This window comes from Lytechinus variegatus, chromosome 2 (genome assembly GCF_018143015.1).
Source record: "Lytechinus variegatus isolate NC3 chromosome 2, Lvar_3.0, whole genome shotgun sequence".
In the NCBI taxonomy this organism is placed as follows: domain Eukaryota; kingdom Metazoa; phylum Echinodermata; class Echinoidea; order Temnopleuroida; family Toxopneustidae; genus Lytechinus; species Lytechinus variegatus.
Window position 1 is genome coordinate 72,718,631 of NC_054741.1, and position 23,374 is coordinate 72,742,004.

The 23,374-nt window shown below is 35.3% G+C and overlaps 1 protein-coding gene across 4 annotated transcripts in view; it reads left to right on the plus strand.

The window, feature by feature from the left end:
• Positions 1–23,374, plus strand: part of LOC121408942 (nuclear receptor corepressor 1-like) — a 76,869-nt gene that overhangs the window by 1,932 nt on the left and 51,563 nt on the right. Inside the window, exon 1 of one of the 4 annotated variants that reach the window (XM_041600673.1) lies at positions 15,757–16,206. The exons of 1 other annotated variant lie outside the window; for it this stretch is intronic. In XM_041600673.1, coding sequence (XP_041456607.1) covers positions 16,169–16,206 — 38 coding nt within the window. In that variant the 5' untranslated portion in view covers positions 15,757–16,168. Of the gene's footprint in view, positions 1–15,756; positions 16,207–23,374 lie in introns of those variants that run through there. 2 more of the 4 variants (XM_041600669.1, XM_041600671.1) reach the window with 2 other exon arrangements.

Here is a 23,374-nt window from a genome sequence, read left to right on the forward strand (position 1 = left end):
CATTGAAAACTGCATGCGCGATGAGTACTGCGTAGCATATAGTGAGACCACAACATATCGACCACCTCTTATGAAACCGACCACCTTGTGCACATTACGATTATTGCGTATTACAAATTTCCTAGGGAGAGTAGGCGCAGTGTCCATAATAACGATTAGAATTGATTTTACGAAAGAAAAAGAGGAATAAGAAGGTAGGAAATTTGTAGAATTTATCAAAATTGTATTGACAAGACCCGAACCCCACTGCAAAATAGCTGTTCATACCAAGAAATCTGATAGGAAACAACTTTAGAACAAAATCTGTCGTCAGTCTTTGAATCATGCCAGAACTGGTGATGAAAGTAGCGAGACAATTAACCAGCGATGACATAGAGAACTGACTTGGAAGAGTCAAAATATTTTCCCAGCGCGACAGATCAGCCGTAAAATCAGTGTATGGCAGGTGATCAGTCCTAAAAAAGGGGTGCAAATTAGCAAATTGAAATCATGGCATTTGTTGGTTGCCGATATCTACAAATGTATGTGCATAAAATCCGAGTTGTCGATCTATACATGGGATTCTGATCTGAATAATTTTCTGCACAAATGAGATGAAAACTTGGTAAAAGTGATAAATATTTTTGCAGATACATGTATGATGCTTAGAAAATTAGGTGGTCGATAATGGTAGTTCCAACCACACATTGTACATGTATATATTCTTAATTATAAAATCTTGCGAGTTGGTCTGGGGAGTGTTTCATAAATATTTCCATCCAACGATCTGACAACTTTCCTAGAATTTGATTGGCTGAGGAGCACTGATACTAGTAAGGCCATTTTCAGGTAATACAGGACTTGTTGGATAAAATGTCTGACAATTCCTTTTGTGAAACACTCCCCTGCCAAAAATCTCATTAAAATTTGAGAGAAATAGATTCTATTCCCAGTTGTTGTGTCTGGACAGGTCATGTGTCAACATCCATTTGGATAAATTAACAGGAAAAGTTTTCTTAATATATAGTACAAAGTGTGAAATATTATAGAGAACAATACGTAAGATAGAAGATTACAACTATTGAAGTAATATTGTTTGTGTAATCTAAAGACAAAAATAAGGCTCCAAATTGTAAAGTATCAGCCTGTCATGACACTGGAACCTGTCATTTATATGATTTTCTTAGAAAAAACTTCAGCCAGTCATGTACAGATTGAACAAAAAGATGGTGCCTTTTGTCTGTGCACCCAGTCACTGTGCACACTGTTTAGCTCTTTTGGTGTACGTGGAGGCATTAATGGTATGCAACTGGGTACCACAAAACATACTTTTCCCCAGGGCCAAAAAGTTTCTGTAGTTTAAAATTTTTACAATTACATCCATAATGATCCATGAAATCTGTTTTCTATATTTCCTTGAAATTTATATTGTAATTTAATTGGAAACTATCAAGACAATTAAGAATATACCTGCCTTTTTTGACTGAAAGATTGTTTTCAGTTATCTTGATATCAAACTAGGTCTACTGATATGGGACTAGAATGCAAAATTCTGACCAAGCTTTTCTCATTAAACATAAAAATGGTATCCCCTTCAAGATGAATTCTTATTAGGCATTAATGGGTATTGTGACACATTTTTTAAATTAATGTTGAGAAAAGGACCCCAAAGGAAGAACTGTTCTAGTCCCACATGCAGAAATTTATCTGGTGTGACATCAACCAAAAATGATTTTCAGTCAAAGAAATATGGAAAAAAGTTGACATTCATGTGAAATAGGGAAATCATATATTGAGTTTATTTTTGTTTGCTCTTGCTTTTTGTGATGTGATATTTTCAAGAGATGACCATTCTTAAAATTTGGACGCACTGTTATAAGACTCTGCTGTCATTGAGTGTACTAGACAAGATAAAGTTTTAGTCATGAATTTACCATCATTTGTACATGTATAACTGCAGAACGTTGATCAATTAAATTCTCACTGACTCTTGATAATAAAATGGGTATGCTCATCTGATGGAGTAAAAACAGAAAATTGCAAGAGGGAAGTTATTGTGTGTTGATTCGATTGCTTGCCTCTATGATTTGCAGCCTCGGAACTTTCTGATGCAATAGCCATGTGCACAAACATTGTGTGTTCGTCTGTCCGAGGTGTCTTTTTTGCCTACTGGTAGAGAGAGCCACTGTCAATTTTTTTTCAATAACATAGCCTACATGTATTATTTGAATAACTGAACAAATTTCATAAACAATATCTGTTCTGTATGAAATTTAGAAATCAAGGAAATTATGTTGCCTTTGATAGATATCTTTCTAATTTCAAATGACAAGAACACACTAGTCAAAACGTCGAATTTGGGTGGTTTTTCAGGACCAATATTTGTCCAAGAAAGATACATTGTGAAACCCACTTCACATCTTCTTCGCCATGGAAACCTTCAGAAGTTACAAAACATGTTCAGTCCTATTTACAAGCACTACATGTACATGTACCTCGGCCATGATGTGAACAAAATGCATGAAATGGGACTCTTTTTTTCAACATCTGTCATACATACTGGATGCTTCAATAGGCCTATGCCTTAATGGATTAAAAATTAGCAGATGCTAGTGAACATGTGAAATGGCTGACTCAGGCATATCATCGTGTGCATTTACTGTGTGATACATGTATGTGCGCGTATGTGTACATGTACATGTACAATGTAGGCCTTCATGTACATGTTCTTCTTGTCTCATGGATACATTACATATGTACAAGCACTAGGCCTGGGACTTTCGGGTTTTTTTCTCTTCGGGTACCCGTGGCAATTTTCGGGCGGGTACCCGGGTACCCGAAAATCATGTCGCTCGAAATATGACTGGTGGAAAAACCCCATTGGTGACGTCATCAAGCCAATGCGATGCAAGCTAATTTATGAATGAAAATATAGTAAGCATGCGCATTGCAAGCCTCCCGTGCGCCACGCAGTATTCCATCGAAACAAGTCTGCAATACTCTGTCACCTCGTACCAAAATCGACCTAGAATTCCACTTTTCAATATTTTATATGAATTATGAAAGGTATTCTCAGAGGATCTATTTTCTCACCGATAGCGCACAGGTAAGCAAATTTTTATCACTTCTTGCTTTTCCGTCAAAATCGTACGAAGTAGCGTCGATATTACATCGTGTTCGTGAGTTTGTAGAATCTATCGCTACGTGAACAAAGTCAATTGATTTCCGGGTTTCGGAGTGTCAAATGCGCCACCCAATCACGATCGTGTTACCATTTTCGGTTTATGATGAACTGAAAATGGTATCAAGAACGTGATTGGCTGGCGCCTCGTATGCTCCGAAACTCGGAAATCAATTGACTTTGTTCACGTAGCGATAGATTCTACAAACTCACAAACACGATGCAACATCGACGCTACTTCGTAAGATTTTGACGGAAAAGCAAGAAGTAATAAAAATTTGCTTACCCGTGCGCTAGCGGTGAGAAAATAGATCCTCTGAGAATACCTTTCATAATTCATATGAAATAAAGGAAAGTGGAATTCTAGGTCGATTTTGGTACGAGGTGAAAGAGTATTGCAAACTTGTTTTGACGGAATACTGAGTGGGGCTGAGGCTTGCAATGCGCATGCTTACTATATTTTCATTCATAAATTGGCTCGCGTCGCAGTGGCTGGATGACGTCACTGCGCTGCAAAAGAAACATGGCGACGATTGAACGATCTCAGTCACATCATCACTTGAAAAACTAGTAGATATTTCGAGGGTAATTGGTGAGATTCAATATGAGACTTGTGTACTTTTGTGATGAGTTTACAATCATGTCTTACACTACGCGATACAAATCAAATGTACGTTATACTGGTGAGTAATTTTCGGGTATCGGGTATTGATTTTTCTACCCGGGTACCCGAGGCTTCCGGGCGGGACCCGGGTACCCGGGTTTTAGTCCCAGCGATACATTACCTGTACAAGCACATTGGAGGAGCATCATATACAGTATGGAACGTTGTTTGTCCAACTGTGTATATGTACATGTACTGTAGATTAATGCAAAATGCGATGCAATGCATAGTGTACATGTTGTCTTGGTCTTTATTCTCTGTATGTGTTTGTGTAATACCTTCAAGCAGTATGGACAGACAGGGCATATTAGTTTTATGGAGGTCACTGAGCTGCAGCTTATGTCGTCTGCATATCATTATGTGCTGACAGTGATTCACTGTTGAAGTATGAGTGCTAGTTTTTGAAGCAGAAACCCTTGTCTAATTGGATGTTTAACATAATTTTATATGTAAAAATGATCAATATCACATTGTATGAACTTATGTTGTAGGGAGACTGTAGCTACTATGACTGTTTGATGCTCTACATGTACGTTTGTACTTTCATAAATTTTGACGACGAGCCTCTTGTTTTTTTAAATCAAAATACAAATATTCTCTGTGTATGCAGACTACGACACAGGTACAGTGGGGTTTAGATGAACCATGTTTGTATACATGTGTTGTGAAACCTCATTAGCAGTAATTGATTCCAGTGAGATATACATGGATACTCCATACTTCAGACATGATTCTATTGATGTAGGACCAACAGTATCCAGTCCTTCACTTTACTAGGGGGGGGGGGGTGGAGCCTTGGTTGGTGTTCCCTCCTGCACTTTAAACTACTGTATAAAGCACATGACTGAAAGAAAAGAATAGAATGTACATTACATTTAAAGTATAAAAATCTTCCAGCACACATACTTTTTAAAATTCTTTTTACTTCTATTTTTTTCCTAACATTCTTGTACATATCTTGGTTCTAACCATTTGCTTTGAAAAGGCCTAGTGATATTTGTAAATGTGCTCGTGCACATGTATAGTACATACACAAAACAAGTAGCAATACATGTTGGCTTGTAAGGCTTAGGCCTACATGTATACTATTAGTCAGGTTAGGTTAACAGTTGAAATAAAATGCACGACAGAAAAAAAAACATTTTCAATATTTATACAATATTTTTGTGTACATTACAATGATATTTTCTACTGTATACAGGCTTCGCTTTAAATATGACATGTACATGTATGATTCGATTGCAAGAGAATGATATGTTGCTACCCCTTTCTGTTCCTCTTTCTTTGAATCATTAGCATCACCCTACATGTACATGACGATTGCTTCTCACTGGGTTGGAGTGTGAGTGCATGTGTAATGAGTATTGTTGTTGTTTTTTTGCAAGCATAGCAGCATTTAATAGGGTCCATTTTTCTTTACCTTGGAAACATGGTTTTTAAGCCAAGTCCAGTCAATTTTAAAATCGGTGTTGGATCGTTGTCATCGAGCGCCGATGCAGATTTTGCAAATTCGGTGCATCAATTTTTTTTAGAAAATTAAATTGTGAAGGACTATTCTAGATCTAACTGTAGTTATGGCCTTTCAGTTTGGTACACAAATGTCTAACCTCACTACTTCTTACTTGAATTACATTCCCCCATAATGAAACCTATTGTGTAATTATGATGCCTATTCACCATTTGAAGTTTATAAGCTTTTAATGACATTTTATAGTTCAAACAAGGTTGCATTCAATCTATTTTTCATATGTTATTATTATTTTTTGTCAAATTTGTTGTTGAATTTCCAAAGTCAAACTCAAACATGAAGAGGATGGGAACTGTAGAACCAGGGATGTTTATTGATTTTGGACATGTGCATGAAGGCTACTTGTGCTTTCATATAATGATAATAATATATGGGATTTGTAATGCGCCAAATCCACTCGGCAGAGTGCCCAAGGCGCAGTGAAAGAAAGAAACAAAGAGAAAAGTACAAAAATATTAATAATAGATTCAGGTAAAATTAAGAGTAGGAAGCAGTCTTAGAAATATTACAAAACACATCTCATACACATGTGGACATGAAATATGCCTTCACTTACATGTACCTTCATACTTGAAGTACACTGTACAAAAGTACAATTTTTATTAGAAATGCAGAAATGAAAATTTCAATATCACCAAATTAAACACTGACAATTACAATGGGAAGTAAAGGGCTCCATGTACATGCAATCCTATTAAAATCTATATTAAAACTTTTCTCCTGATCTTTCAAACCTAATAGTCAACCAAGAGGGAATATGGAAATAAAGCTGTATAACAGGATTTCTCACTTTAAGTTTTCTTGCAATTTCTTTTATAGCCTGTATACAGTAATGATATTTTTGCAATATGGGCGTGGTGAGCGATACTACGTGTGTAGTTCTGTATGGGTGCAACTTTACTCTGCTAGACTGGAGTCATTGTACCATCTTGGGGTATTAATGTAGGGAGCGGGGAATCATATTTTACTTGTAAATGTGATTGAAGGAAATATGATGGACTATCCTCTGTACATGTATACACATGTATACTTAATTATGTCTGTCCAAATAAAGTAGTTACAATGTACATGTACATGTAGGTCGATAGGAATGCTATCAAGAAATGTATGTAAAATCTGATGCAGTATTAAAAGCATCTTCGATTCACACTTATATGTACATGTAGTCGGCGAGTCCGTTGTACGTGTATGAATAAACTGTACTGTAAATGTGTACTACGTACATTGTACATGTACATACATGTACATGTTGGCCTGTAAAGTACACAATCCACTGATTGTCATATTGCTCTACTTGTGCTTTTTTTTGTTCCAACTTCCAAAGGATATTGCTTTCTTTTCACTCATAAGGCCTCTTAATACACAGTATTATTCTCATTTAATATTGTATCTCATATGCAATATGTAAACAGTATTTCTGTGTTCATGGTCATGGAAGTAAGAGAGAAAATCATACCTCCATGGACCTGTAGATTATAGGTACATGTATATGTGGAAGCGCTTGCATGTATTCTAATATATGCTCTTTCCAGGGACAGCAGCAAACTACTGCATATGTCATTTACTATTTTTAGAATCATGTCATGTGACTATGAGTCATATAGTAGAATTCTAGAGTAGTATATTGCAGCAGGCAGCTTGTACAACCCGGAGCTCTTTTTTAAACTTTTATTGTACATGTAGTTCTTATAATGTGAATACTACTAGTAATTAATTTCATATTTCTGTGTACCATATGTGCGGGAAATAGTACAGTGAGGCCTATGTACTTTGAATATACATGTACTGTACATGTAGGCCTATAAAATGTTTAGTACATCACTGACAAAATTTACAACCAAAGAGCCAATGAATAAAATTGTTTTCACTTTTCTATATTTGACTGTACCTATACTTTCCTGTTCAACAAATAGTGTTGTAGAAATTATATAACATTCTTCACGGCTCACGGTGATATTCAAGAATATTCGTTTACCAGTTTTGTACATTTTTATATTGATACAATTGTGGACTCCATTGTAAGTCTAATAATGACCCAAGTCAAACAAATTTTAGACTATGTTATCCAAAATAGGTTTTTACTTCTGACTGAAAATTTTCTTTAGTCTACATGTAAGTACTCTCTTGTTTCTCGATTGGGAAATTGTAGGCAAAGGATCACTTTCTGTATGTAGGCCTACATGTGTACATGTAAGATAGAAACACTCAAATATCAATTATAAGTATTTTTATTACGTTGAATATGAGCTCATATTGTTTTTCATATTAAATCTAAATTAACCCTGAATGGAATTTTGAGAAAGTAAAATTTCTTGCAATTTGCTTCACAACCTTCTTTTTATTTTGTAACTCAATCAAAAGTCCATAGTCCCGGTGATGTGAAGCGAAGCTATGTATAGTTCCGTCTGAATATTTACTGTTTTTGGTGAAAGTTCAGATTTTCGCTTTCATTCAATAACTTTAAAATTGCCACCTTTTTTCGAAATTGCCTGATGCATGTTACAAAATAAAAAAGGTCTTCACTGTCTTTATACCTGTCGATGGACTTCATCTAATTTCCTTTTCTAATAGGATAATTTAAGAATGTCAGTAATCTAGGTTTGTGACTCAAATGCCAGCAGCAGTCAGCCCGATCTGAAAGGCTGCCCTCGATTCTCAGTCAGACTTGACAGCTGCTGGCTCAGTCGCAAAACGGCAATGGAAAGGATGTCGGGACGGAGCCAGAGCACCAAGCCAAATCTCTAAGTGTGACTCATTTGCATGGCAACATAGTCACATGACCCTCCAGTCTTGCCTCGCTGCCCTTACATGTATGAACAGGGGTGAGCAGATTAGAGAGTGGCTGCTCTAATCCTGATTCATGTAGAAAGCTGTTGAGCTTTTTAGCCTCTTTCTTAGCACCCTGGGATTCCATTACATACTGCAAACATTCACCTAATGTTATGTCTAACTCCCCCCCCCCCCTTACAGTACACGCTAAAAACCCCCAGCAACCTTTCACTCCATTAGTTTAATCCATTTGTGTTCCCGAGGGTTCTTGATTGGAAAGTGTATTTAATGCCGTTCTTGTTCAGAATTAATTTGTGGCTTCCTTTGCGTCTCATCAGTTTCAATTATGGAAATGAAACCAGGGTTGTTTTACACTTACAGTTTATGATGAAAAAAGAAAAAGATTTAGAAATGCTGGGTTCTTAAGAGGGATCGTAGGTAGTACATGGCATGTAGACTATAGGAGATTGTGCATCAACTGTTCTTGTTTCATATCAGTCAGACTACTCAGACACGTACATGTATGCCTAATGTTTACCGTTATAGAAATTAATTGATCAAAATAAAAATCTAGTGAATTGTCGTGTGACACTCTCCATCAGCGGGTTTTTAAAAATGCAAATATATTTGCATGTACGGATGTACCTTAATAACCTTAACCTTTAAATCTAGCTACAATAGGTTTCATCAGTGTGTTGAATAAAATTTTTTAGATAGGGCAAGAATCACTCCTTGAAAAAAAAGTGTAAAACCTTACTGTAGTCTGTAGAAACAATGTTCCATATCCCTGGTTTGATATTGTATGAATCATGTCTGTGCTTAAAATGAAGCCTGAGTCATATTGAATATTTTTTAAATCGGTGTTTGACAGCTTAATACACCAGTGGAACAAAAAGTATTTTCTATGATTACAATTATAGACTTCATTATTTCTTGCAAAAATACATGTATCTAAAAAGTATGCAGATGAGAGCATATTTTTGAATAAAATATGAAAATGAAAGATGATAATCCTTCAGAGTCTGAACAGATCTCGGTTCTTACCGGCACACACAGTCACACACATCAACCAATTTTTAATCACGCCAATGGCCTGTACCTAATTGTACTCTACATCACATGACCCTGGGAAGCAGGAGTGCTAAAGCAAGATTTGTTGGGGGCGCTGCGTATGTTATATGTACACCATAAGCAGTGCCCCCTGGAAATCAGGTTGGTAATGGTATGCTTAAAAGTATAAATTCGACCAAAATATCACCCACATTTTGGAGTGAAACCTTTTTTTATGGGGGGGGGGGCTGTCCCTTTTTTTTCGGAAGCAGCACCCCCTATTAGGAAATGGTTCCCGGAACCATGCTACATCATCGCCGATATAACAGGCATGCTTGCTGGTCAACCAGTGCTGTACTAGCGGAGAGTACAAAACTTGCCAGAAACATAGTTGGATCAAAATAAACTTCAAATTAATGGGAATAAATACATGTATGAAATATAATTTTCTTTGCATAGTCATAGAATTGATATTTTGATTTTACAATTAGTGAGGAAAGTTTCTGTATTGATGATGTTCAAAAATTAATCCTGACATTAATTCAGTTTTTGACAGCCGTGCAGAGTACTTGATTGTGATGTACATAAAGCTGATCATTCATGAATGAAAACTAAATTTGAACATTTGCCTGTGGAATCAAGCTCTTTAGTTATGAATGTGCATTATCAGAGTATTATGCTGATATGGAAGTATCAATCTTGTAATAGTAATTTTCCTTTTTTTCATTTTGATCTTGTCGCTGACAAAAGAAGCACAATTTGATTATTTGATGCTACGTGAATGCGCAATCGATGTTTCCATTCGAACATTTCAAATTTAACTTATAGGGAATACATGTAGATACACTGTATTGAGCATAAATTATCTTTGCATGAGAAGAGAAAGCTCGGACTTTGAATTAAATTTTGTGTACCTCAGTTTAAAATTGATTTGAGTCAACCCGGGCTTACTAAAAATGTAACTTCTGAAAAGCATGCAAAGCCAGAAAATGTTCAGAGTATATTTGCGCTTTTTTTTAGTCACTCACACATCCAGCTGATTTCACATTCACATAGGATTTTCCCATTATATTTTTTCTGGGATTCTAAAATAATGCAAAGTGATAATTTAATCTAGCTCAATTGTAAAGCTCAAATGAATAGTGTAATGTAGATTGAAGCTTTGTTGCATCGTTGTTAGGTTCATGAGAAGATGGGTCATCCCATATCAGAGCTTGAAGGTAGCAATGTTCTATCTAATTTAATCCCATTTATAGCCAAAGATGTAAAGTATGAAATTTAATATAGGATTCTAGAACTTCAGACAGAGCACAAGCCTCAAGAAAATTCTGCAAAACACAAAGACACCTTTTGTACTGTATCTATTTTTGGAAGTAAGAATTGAGAATTTGTTCTTATTTTTACAACCTGAATTCATATGAACTTAGAGTTTATTACAGTAAATACTTCATTCATATCTAGTTTAGATCCCTTTTCCACTTCCATGATCTTTCTTGTAAAATGAAATACATGTAAACCTTCTTTATACTTACACCCATGCAGTTGTTTATTTTTTCTCCCCAGAGTAGATTTTTAAAAATTATTATTTTTAAATAATCCTCAAATACGAATTTCTTCTGCTGTTTGAATGAATTTGCTACCCATAACAAATGTTTCTTGAATGTCATTATAGTCTTTGTGTAGAATGACAATATTTTCATGCTAGGTACATGTACTTTGTAAATCTATAGCCTTTAGTGTGTATTTCTTGGTATGATCCACTCATGTAAATGTACTGGATGCTCATTCTATCTTATTTTAATACATTTTTTTTCATAGATAACAAATGGAAATTAAATGTCTCTTTGAGTCTCATTCCATTGTTTTGTTAATTTACTGTGCATTTTGTCAAGATGCTCATATTCTTGTCAAAAGAAGTACACGTACAGAAAGTTTTTCTGTATTCCTTTTTCATCAACAAATTAAATTCTAAATGAGTATGAATAATTCAATTTCCAATTTGGATAATTAAGGTACTGTACTGCTACGCATTCATGTGAATACAGTATATTGGAAAGTGTCAGGGCCAGGCAAGTGAGGCAACCATTACATACATAATTTTGTTGTGTTATGTTTAGTTTTATTTACATTTTAAGAGGTAGATACATGTAGAGGTGACTGGGTGCCTTGGGTGGAGTCTGTCAATCAAGAAGTGGCTCAGTCAGAAGTAGTTTACATGTATAAATCAGGCAAACAATTATAATCTTTTTAATTTACATGGGCAACTGTTTACACATTTATATTTTTGTAATTCCTATCTTCTGGTGGCCTTTATCTTTCCAGGGTATGTGCTTACATGTACATAATAATTCTTATAATTTACATAGGTTAACCACTTCAGCTCTTGTGAATTGTTCTCTTATTTTTTTCTTTATACAGTGCGTATCAAAAAAAAGTTTACACTTTGAAAAAGCCCTGGGAATGAAAAAATATACAACATGTGTGTAAATTTTTCACATATAATTTTGGGTTTGGGTCTCATCTATCCAATGAAAGTAAAAGTTTTGTCAGAATGTTACACTGAGTGAGCGCTGTCCATTTTTGTAAAGCTCGCAGAAATCTGTTTGCGCAGAAATGCTCATTTTCACGCTGTGTCAAGGGGGAAGGGCGAAATCAAACTTGCCCTGCGAAACATTTCTCATACATTTCCCTTGCACTTTTAGTCAATTGAAATAAAACGGACTCATTCAAGCATTCTGTAACAATTTTGCCACCCAAATTGAAATTTCAACACTTAGTAAGCACAACCTTTACCATTTTTGTGCAAGCTGGATCTGAGGACATAACTGAATCTGAACAACAGTTTATATCAGACATCTTCAGCATTTTTTTCACGAAGTTTTTATCATTTAAAGTGGGTTTACGTTTCATTTATCATTTAATACTTGTTTCTCCACTCATTTTCCAAGCTCGATACTGATTAACAAAATGAAAATAAAGCCTAAGCCATTCCATGTAAATCACGGCTCAGTGTAACCTAATATCGTCACGATGGCCTAGGTGTGTGGGGGAGTGGGATGGGGCGCAATGCACACTTTGAAGTGTTTGTGGGCAAGGAAACAAGTCAAAAAGGTTAAAAGATATCTTTAAATCAATTTTAGTAGCTAAATTCCACTTTTTCTTCATGTTTAAGTTCTACTTTTATTCGCATAACTATTTCAAAGTTCTGCGCAAATCATTTTTCACTAACTTTTCAAAAGTAAGTGGTGCTCACTCAAGCGGAATTTTTTTTCGACAGTTATATCGTCATTTGCTTTAATGGATCTGTACTAATGTTAAAATGTGGAAAAATCTTCAGAATATTAGAAATGTGTAATTTTACAGGATTTTTTCAAAGTGTCAACTTTTTTTTGATACACACTGTAGTTTGATTATTATTACCCTTCTTTATTCTAGAACTTTGAGCGCGCGACATAAAGGCAGAACTTTGCAGATTTTTTTGTATCCTGCATAGCAGAGCAAGACTATATGTACATGTACTTGTAGGCTCTGCTTTTCCTACGGCAGCGGCGACGGTGGCATGGTGGTCAGCATTGAAATCTTAACTCAGGACGTGTTTATGCTTCCACTTTTCAGGCCAGAATCAGCGTTTCCAAACTGATTAGTCCAAAAGACAGTTGCGTCCATGCTTACTTACTTTCATTCAAATGCTGTTTCAAAACGCCGATCGTAAACTCACAAAAAGGTGCGTTTATAAACGTCGTTTGACCAGAATCAGGCTTTCTTGGGAAGAATAAACAGAACCACAATCGTAAACGTGTTTAAATGATGTCATTTGGTACATGCTTCCGGTGAGATGAAAATCCGCGGGCAAATACAGTCGCATTACTCTATGGTCGCATGTTACCTCCACGGAATTACCTCTCATCTACCTTGTTTTACATGTGTAGTACTATTACTACATGTAGTATTACTCTTCCAATTTGTCATCACGATGAATGTTGAAGGATTTACACAAAAAAAACCTGGAACATGAGATATAATGAGGAAATATCGCCAGATGTCCCAGTAGCATAAACAAATAAGATATTTTGTATCCTTTTTTTTTTCTTTTTTTATATTATCCTCACCATGGTGGAAATTATATGGCTATATCAAGAAGCCCCATGCAATGACTAAAATATCAGAAATTGTTCGATGTTAATACATACACTGTAACAGTCGACGTACCTTCCCCTTAACAACACTCGGAAAAAAAAACCTTTGAAAAAGGGCGTGCCCAATTATGACCTCGCTTTCCTGCTCAACGAAAATTACAATGAGAAGCCAGCTGAAGATCGTGATTTCACCTCTTAAAAGTTAAGCATAAACAGCACACCCAGAACCACGTTTACGATCAGCGTTTTGAATCATCGTTTGAAAACGCTGATTCGGTCCTCGCTATGGAAGCATAAACACACCCTAAGGTTAAGTTTTTGAAGTTTATGTCATAACTTCAAAAGTAAATGGACCTAGTTCATGAAAATTGGACATAAGTAACATCCTGCTAAGTTTCAGGTCACATGATTAAGGTCAAAGTTCATTTAGGGTCAATGAACTTAGGCCATCTTTGGGGAATCAATATTGAAATCTTAACCAAGGTTAAGTTTTTGAAATGTTGTCATAACTTTATAGAAAGTATATTGTAGTTCATGAAACTGGGATCGAACCCACAAGCTCTCATTCATGAAGCTGGCGATCTACCTCTGAGCCACAATGCCTGATTCCTTTTCACCAGGTGTTGCCTATTCCTGGATTTCTATTAATAGCTTTTTTAAATGTCAAGGAAAGATTTAATATCTTCCAGCAAGATCAAGAGCTCACATTTGAAAAGCAGCATACTGTCACAAATAAACTATTTTTGCTTGTTTAGGAAGTGAGATTGTTTTCATCTTTTTTTTTTGGTCTTTCCTTTATGAAAGCCAACAGGTGTAGGATAACTTCGATAAAACATGTGACCTTTACGTGTACATGTAGATAATAAATGCAGACTGCATGTAGATGAGTGGGTGTACAGTAGTCTGTGCATGCAAGTCGATGACATTATTATAAACCACATCTCGTTCTGCGTTTTTCTTGAATGTAGGGTACCTGTGGCTGCGATACAACACCATTGACTTTTTCCTTGGTGAACAGGTTCTTTAGGCAATATCTTACGTCGTCATCCTTTTTGTTTCATTAGATTTTCTACAGAGCCCAGTTTCAGTCGTATAGGTCAGAAGTTTATTGGAGAAAATGAGCGGCACAGTTTTGGAGACCACTCTTGATGAATCTTGACAATGCTTGAGATTGTTAATTTGGTCAAGTATTATTGCTGGCTTGACATACTGTCTACTTGTAATACTGTACAATCTTCTTGCATTGACTAGACTATACCATGCCACTGCTATTTTCCAAGAACAAGTACAAAAACGTTTACATAATATTGCAATACATACATCAACATTAACCTCATCAACAGGTTCTTTTTTTTTAATAGTATATCTGAAATAAAGTGTATCTGAATTGAAGTATGTAGAATTCAAGTGTATGTAACGTCTATAAACCTACATGTATATTAACCAAAATTATGCTGCTCCTTGAGCATCTACTGACAATAAACAGGTATGTTCTTAAACTAGCTCTTTACTTTTGGTCAAGGAAATAAAAAAAAGAAGAAATGTTCATTATGTTTCAGTTTTGAGACATTTCTGTAATTGGTGAAAATTGAAAGCATAACATTTATTTAATGTCTATAAAGATTATACAAATATTGAAATAATATAGAAACTAAATTTCAAAAGAGAAATGCATTGGCCTATTAAGACAAACAACAGTAAAAATATAGTTAATACTTGTGTTTTTCCCATTAGGCCTAAAGCGATTACAATGAAATTAAACTCTGCCTTCATGATGACTGCAAACAAATTTTTAGATGAACTCAGAAAAAAGAGAATACAATGTATGAAAAAATTGAATATGTTTTGGTTTATTTCTACCCTTATTATTGCCTAATCGTAGATGTATTGTAATATTTACAAGGACGTGCAAGAAATTATACTGGTACATGTTCATTTCTGCATGATGGAACAATTGACATTGAATTGCAGGGTCATATACGAATAATTTTTTATAAGTCTGCAGGAAGGAGCCAGGCATACGAATGACAACAATACTCATGCATGATATACTGCTAGTTTTGATTGTACATGGAGTATGTATAGCGATGTACATCAGGTACAATGTGTAATACACTTCTACCCCTAGATACCAGGAGAGATTGAGAAAGAGAATACTCCATCCTTTTATGCATTCTCTTTCTCTCTTATTCTCTGTCTCTCTGTCCGCTGAGATGCTCATTAGACGATGCATAACGTTATTTTGTGGCTTCAACTCTGTGGATGCCCAGACTTCATTTTTGCAAACCGTCTTCGTTGACTTTAATGTATATCGTATGGCAGGCTTGTCCACTGCTCAAAATGGATGTCTAGTTTTCATTTCATTACAGATCTTCTGTCTGTGTAAAGCCATTTCTTTGGACTTCTCTCTCTTTCTTTCTTTCTCATCCCTAGCCAATGCCACATCCTGCTCAGTAGTTATGAAATGCGTAATTACATTTTCTCTCTTTTTCCAGCCCGAAATGTGCTTCTGAATTTTGAAAGGCATTCACTCAAAACGATAGTCTCGGCTGCAGAAAAGGAGTGTTAGATTATTCGGCTGACGACGGGGAGAGTGGTTTAATTGGGGCGCACTTTTCTTGCATGTTTAAAAGCGCCTAAGAGAGAGAGAAAGATAAATAAAAAACAAACAGCAATGAACATTGGGTTATTGATTTGTAGACTGCGGGTGAGACGGTTTTTCAGATTGGAATGGTGTGATTTGATTCCGTGCCTTGGCAGTTTGTTGGAGGAGATGAAAACATAATGGGAATCTGGCCTTTCTCTACATGTGAGATCTCTTGTGTGATAAACGTTTGTCAGTCCCTACCTGTTGCTTCTCGATGAACGTGCCTCGTGACAAACTCACTATGTATTACAGGTAAGGTTTGATGAATAATGCAGTGCATTGTATGCTTGTACTGGGTGAATAGCACGTTCAGTGGGAAATGAAATTCATAAAATTAGATACATGTACACTGTACTCTGAAATATGTTTTAAAACCATCCTACATGTAATACCAGATCTGTAATTTGAAAGAAATTCCATTTGTATCCTTTTTTTATTGTTTTGATGATTTGTTGTAGGGGTGTTTTAGTCAGTGCTTTGATGTTAAGAAAATATTAAATACCATGTAAAACAAAAAAAGGAAAGGACCCCCTGGTATTGATTTGTATTGCACATTGGTTTTTGTTAGGAATTTGAATTGTTTAAAAACTTCAAATTATGCTATACAATATATGATATTATCATATATAGAGCTTTTAGCGATGCATTAAAAACGTGTATTTTGGTCTGCATCAATTGCCAGTGCAGTATCAGAGGGTATCTCTAAAAAGGACCGAATCCAACGAATATCCTATACATGTAGGCTCCGGTACAAAATTTGCCATTGAATATGAGACCATATTCAACAGTCTACTGTGCATGCGTGAAATATACAATGCGTACAACAATGAAAGCAATGCGATGCGCAGCATAGAGCACAATGACGTAATAATGAGCTACGCGTAAGTCCCATCTCAACGACAAAATTGATCCTAATGAAGTGATGCCATAATGGAAAAGTGATAATGACTTGTTCAGTCAAATTCCTAACTATTTTTTTTTTTTTTGGGGGGGATGGGATACATGTAGATGATAATAAGGCCGTGTTTATGCTTCCACTTTTCAGGCCAGAATCAGCGTTTCCAAACGTGATTAGTCCAAAACACGGTTGCGTCCATGCTTACTTTCATTTAAACGCTGTTTCAAAACGCCGATCGTAAACTCACAAAAAGGTGCGTTTGTAAAAGTCGTTTGACCAGAATCAGGCTTTCTGGGGAAGCATAAACAGAACCACGATCGTAAACGTGTTTAAATGACGTCATTTGGTACATGCTTCCGGTGAGATGAAAATCCGCGGGCAAATACAGTCGTATTGCTCCATGTTATCTCTACGTAATAACAACAATCGGGAAAAGAAAACTTTCGAAAAAAGGCGCGCACAAATTTGACCTTGCTTTACGTTGCAAAGCCAGCTGGAGATCATGATTTGCTCTGAAAAGTGAAGCATAAACAGCACTCCCAGAACCACGTTTACGATCGGCGTTTTGAATCGACGTTTGAAATCGCTGATTCTGTCCTCGCAATGGAAGCATAAACACACCCTCCGTCTATTGGATGGCTTTATTATATGGAATACCAGTATATTCCACTAGTTAAAGGCCAACATTCCACTCATCTGCGATTTGTGGAATATTTTCCCATACTCTTGGAATCTTTCTGGTATTCCATTCTGAGCAATCCAATATAATATTCTTGTATAAATAAGACAATAGATACTTTTTTTTATTGTACAACTGTATTGTGGTTTGAAAATCAAGAAATCATGTTGGTAATTGTACTTGGTGAAAAAATGAAAAGTAAATAAGCCAAGGAATTTGTATTATTGGTGTTCTAAAGACATCTTTTTTCTGGAAAAAAATAATTGCATATTTTCAAAGTAAACTCTGTGATTATCAATGTTTGTTTAACTACATGTAGCAGATACTACTATTGATGGTTTTCTTCAGTTTGGTTTTACATACACAAACAATCCTACACTGTGATTGCATCTACATGTACATGTATGTTTATGCAATGTATTTATCCCATTCTGACTCCTGTATTACAGGTATACATGTTTATTCAAGTATAGTGTACATGTATGTTACGATTCCATATGTTTTGGTTTAGACTGAACGTGACGGTGTACATGCATTGTAGATGTTGGCCTCCATGTACATTGTACGAACATGTACCAAGAAGCCTTTCAATCTTAATATTTGGAAATGTACAGTACATACATCAACATGCGGGAGGCAATGCCTATAGATGTGTCATGGTCATTGCTGCATAGTTCAGGGGGAGCTATTTTTATCCATTGTTATGATTGCACTCCAGTGTTATACCCAGAGAGTTGCTGTTGTTGTCAACAGGTCAACTAAATTCTAAAATGTTTAAAATGCAGGAATGAGCACAGCTTTCAAGAATTATTCTTGTGTTTAAAGCCTGTATGCGTAGGCCTACATGTACTGTATTTAGTTTGGGTGAATTAAAAATGTATCGTCAGAATGTCCGCTGAAATGAAAGATTGAGTCATAAAAGACATTCGTGTAATTTGTGAATGATTCAATAAAAAAAATTGATAAGTCCTACCCAGATACTTTGTGCATTAATTCTTATTGGCATGGAATATTTTTGCACCATGGCATTGTTTGTCAAACAACTGTTTGAAGAGTCTATAGGGAAGAAATGACAACAGTGTGCAACACATACCTGTACATGTAGCATTCAATTTTCATTTTTCACTAGAAATGAATCCAGGAGAATGGTAGGCATACATGTACAACAGTCATTAAAGCAAACATTTCTGGAATAATTGGTTGAGTTTTCCATTCCAGTTTAATATGTGCATCATGTATTAGTGAATATTTACCAAACCTTATTTATATTCTACATGTACATTCTAAATTGATAATCTTCATCTTAATGTAATGTTAAGGAAAACAATGTGACCAGTCATCAAATAGAGTCATTTCTGAAGATGTACATTTTGCAAAAAATGTTGTTACCTACAACTGTCTTTGTATAGTTTTATTTTAAGCATATTTTAAATGTAATTTAACATTTTCAAAAGAATATGAACCCCCCCCCCCCCGCATGCACATGTACATTTATGGATAAAGATAGAGGAAAATATATGAATAATGATATTGAATGCATGTCAGGTAGCAAACATAAAACCCTATCATTTTACGTGGGCCATAAAGGGTTTGCAGCAATACACATCATGAATTATTTATTTTTTGATATCCTCCTTGTACATGTTTCTCATGCCGAGTAAGAAATAACGAATCTCCAACAGCAAACTTTGTACACTCCTACATTATATATATATATTTTTTTGGGGGGGGGGAGCTGGGAGGGGGCAGGGCGGTTTAAGAGTAAATCTTGCATGCTATATACATGAACATGTATAATACATGTACAATAATATGCTTATTATTACTTTTCACAATACATTTAAGCCTGTCTTTAGTTTTGGTAAATTCCTCCTACTCTCCCATTTCAAATGCTCCAAATGGTTGTGATGTGAATATAATAACTAAAAATGTGTTTTATTGGATGAATTTACTGATTTAGCATCAGAATTTAATTCAATTTGGTGCCCGATCAAAATGAAATATGTTTCTTGTCTTGTTGTAACATCTTCTCATGAAATGGGATAGAACTTTCAGTAAAGCTGCCACCCATTCCTATTTCCCTGTAATTATTACCATTTTGCAACAAAAGTTACAGCATTACAATTTTTCTTCATTTAAACAATTTTTTTTTTCTGAAGGAAAAAAAAATTATTATTTTTAATCAGTTATTATTATCATCATTATTTGAGGGGGGGGGGGGGTGAGGATGAAAACCCAGACAACCTAAAGATGACATTACTTTTCTCAATTGAAATAGAGGTAGTATACATGTAGACTACCCTTGTGTCATCTAACCCATTTCTCTCTTTTTTTTGCACTCTTTATTCTCTATTCCATTTTCTTCCTCTTTAGTCTTTTATATATTTTTTTGCTCCCTTGTACTCCAATACTAAGCATTGCAAAGTCAGGCAGAGTTAGACCATGCTAAGTAATTTTTAGCCGCATTTGAAAAATCCAGTTAGCAGGAAACAATTCATGGTGAAAATTTAGGGCACTCCATTGGAGACTTACCTTGACCTTACATAAAGGATGATGTCATCATTGACTATCCATCAGGAGACTTGATGGAGAGTGTTTCCATTGTATCTCATTACTCGTTCAGACTGGACTGGAATGTCATGAAATTTATAAATAAAGACATTTTTTCAAAGGGGAATGTACACAAGAAACAACTGTCATAAACTGTCATCACACCAAATTGTCTCTGTTTACAAATCCCCAAAGTTCCTGTAAGTGTACATGTACTTATTGGTATATCAATTTTAATCAAACCTAAATATAGCATCTAAAAAAAAGAAAAGCGAAAAAAAACCAGTTATATTACTCTGCCGTTTTTTTAAGGAAAAAAATCTTGATTTGGGTTCTCACAGATTTCATATATTTCTCTTTTTGTACTACTTCATGCTCTGTTTTTCCTCTCACATATTACCGAATAATTTTTTTTATGCAATACAACCAGATTCAAACCTTTAAAAAAACGGTGCTTAATATGGATTGAAGGATAGATGTCAAAACAGAGGAGTTGAAATTTTGAAGATGGAAGGAGAATGAAGGAAAAGGAGGTCAGCAGGAGAGAAAAGGAAGGAAAAGGATGGGTTTGGGGAGTTTAGAGTATCAGATTAAGAAATAACATGTCCGAAGGGGACTGCAGACTTCTCTCCTTCAGTGAATCATTTATTTTTGCTTCAGCACAGCATTGGCAATTTCAACAGGAGGTCTGTTCACTTTTGTTAAAACATTAAATGTTGTTATAACCATTTTCCCTTTGGTAATTTACTGCATTTTTTAAATGGTATTGACGATCATTTTCTGAGATCTGGATTTTAATTGAAGCTTCATTTTCACAATTAATTTGCTTGCAATTATTCAGATTACATGTAGTATATAAATATTTATATATTTACCTTCATGAGAATATTCTTCTGGGACTGCATAATGCCTACAGGTTGATTTGTCAACAAAGAGCTGTCTTGCATCAGGGCTATGGCAAAGGCATTTTGGCAAGGTTCTAAACTTAATGTAGCATTTCACATGAGGAAATTTTCTCTTTTAATCTCCTTTTACCCTAAAAAAGGCCATGTTCTCATCTTTCTTGAATTGGTTTCCTTTAAACCATGTTAACCATTCAAACAAGTTTAGTGTAGGTTTATATTTTATCAAAGGATACCAGTGCTTATTAGATTGAAAGATTAAAATAAAAATAGTTCAGAAACTTCTACATGTATTTTACTTTGCTGTTAATGCCAGTAATGGTACATGTAGTCTTCAAATTCTGTGGTGTTCTTCTCCATATAAACTTGATTTTATAGTGCAAACTTACATTAAAACTTTAAAAAGAATTCATCCTACATGTACTCTTTCTACTTTGACTTAGAAAGTTAAAGAGGAAATGTCTTTCTTAGATCCTGTCTGTTCATGTTTCACTTTTAGAGACTTTTCATAAAGGTGGTATATGGGTTTGGTTATTTCCTTAAAATGTAACAGGATGTGGTGAGTTTTTTTGAAAGGGAATGAAACCTTTAGAACATGTGGACTTTATGTGGAAACAGAAAAATCAAATAATAAGAACAAAGAAAATTTGAGAAAAATCAGATAAATAATGATAGATAGTTATGAGCATTTGAATATTTTGATCACTAATGCTATGGAAATCCTCCTATTGGCAATGCGGCAAAGATATGTGATGTCACATGTGAACAACTTTCCCTTTGGTGGACTATAAGATGCCCCAAAAATGTTTCTTTTTGCTCTTTCTTATGGTTATACAATCTCTTTATCCATGATGTACATGTATTCTTTTAAAATTTGTATTATATGCCCTCCTATAGAAAGAATACATGATCTACTGTAGATGTAATGAAAGACGCAGTTTAAAGTGAAATATATACAAAAGTACTGTGAGAGTTGTTCACAAGTGACATCACACATCTTTGTCGCATTGCCAATAAGAGGATCTCCAAGTTTAGCATTAGTGATCATAATATTAAAATGCTCATAACTTTCTCATTTTTTTGTCTGTTTTTTTCAATTGTTTGAACCGTTTCTATGATTTTTCTGTTTTCACACAAGCTATCTTGTTTCAAAGGTTTTAATTTCCTTTAAGTTCTAAACGTTTTGTTTCTCGCATTCCGGAGAATAACAAGTACATGCATTTGCACACCTGATTTTCCCAGAAAGTGACCGACTCTGATGAAGTTTATTAATCACACATGCCTCATCATCTCTCTGAAAATTTGATGTCATTACAGTACATGTATATTCTGCTTCATTTTTTTTTGTTCTGTGAGCTATTGCATTGCTGTGTGCCAACAGTGTGAAATACACTGCTATCCCAATGTATTTTCTGACATTACATGTGGTTTTGATTCTAGATTGATGATATTTCATTGGTTATGCATTGGTTTACCACAGATTGATTGAACATCTTTCACGCTTCTTATTAACGTGCACATATCCAGTATCAGTGCAGATGAGATTTGTCTTCTGTGATTATTTATGGCTAACTCCACACATTCCCCCTCCATCAAAGTGCAAGCCCATGACAAAGTTTATTGAGCATCTTTTATTCTTCACATACAGTATACAGTAAAAGTACTGTTCATCTGTCAGTTGTGTTCTTGGTAGTTCCCCTCCATTAAAGTAAAATCCCTAGGCCTTGATGACTTTGATGAATAAAATAATACACATATGCAGTGAGAGTACTTTGCATATGATTTGCCAGCAGTGATGTCTGACCTTGACATCCCCCCCCCCCCCCGAAAAAAATCAAAGTACAGACTTATGAAATGTCTTCTTGTGTACATACTTTATATGTAGGCCTGCATACATGTTTTACAATACTAGAAGAATGCTATAAAATGTTGTGAGCCATGATAGTATCACATCTACATGTGCATGTAAATGCATTCCCCCCCCCCTTAAGTGAATGTTCTGTGCATAACATTTGCGAGCCGTGACTATTCTCATTCCCCATCTCCCCTCTATCAAAAGTACAAACCCGTGATGCATTCTCCCTTGGTGCATCGACATCTGCAAATACTGTACACCTGGAGCCAGGACATATCAGAAAACCTGTAAGAGCACACTTCTGGGGATGAGGTTGCCACAGGGAAGTGCATATTGTATTTTGATAATTTGGCTTCTGGTAATGGCTAATGGATGAACAGGAATCAGTAATGGTAATCTGAATCTGTTTCAGAATGTGAATATGATACCCTCGTGCATTACTGTCCGATCTGGTCTGTATTCAAAATCTCGATTTATTTAAATATATAAATATATATATATATATAGATATATATATATGTGTGTGTGTGTGTGTG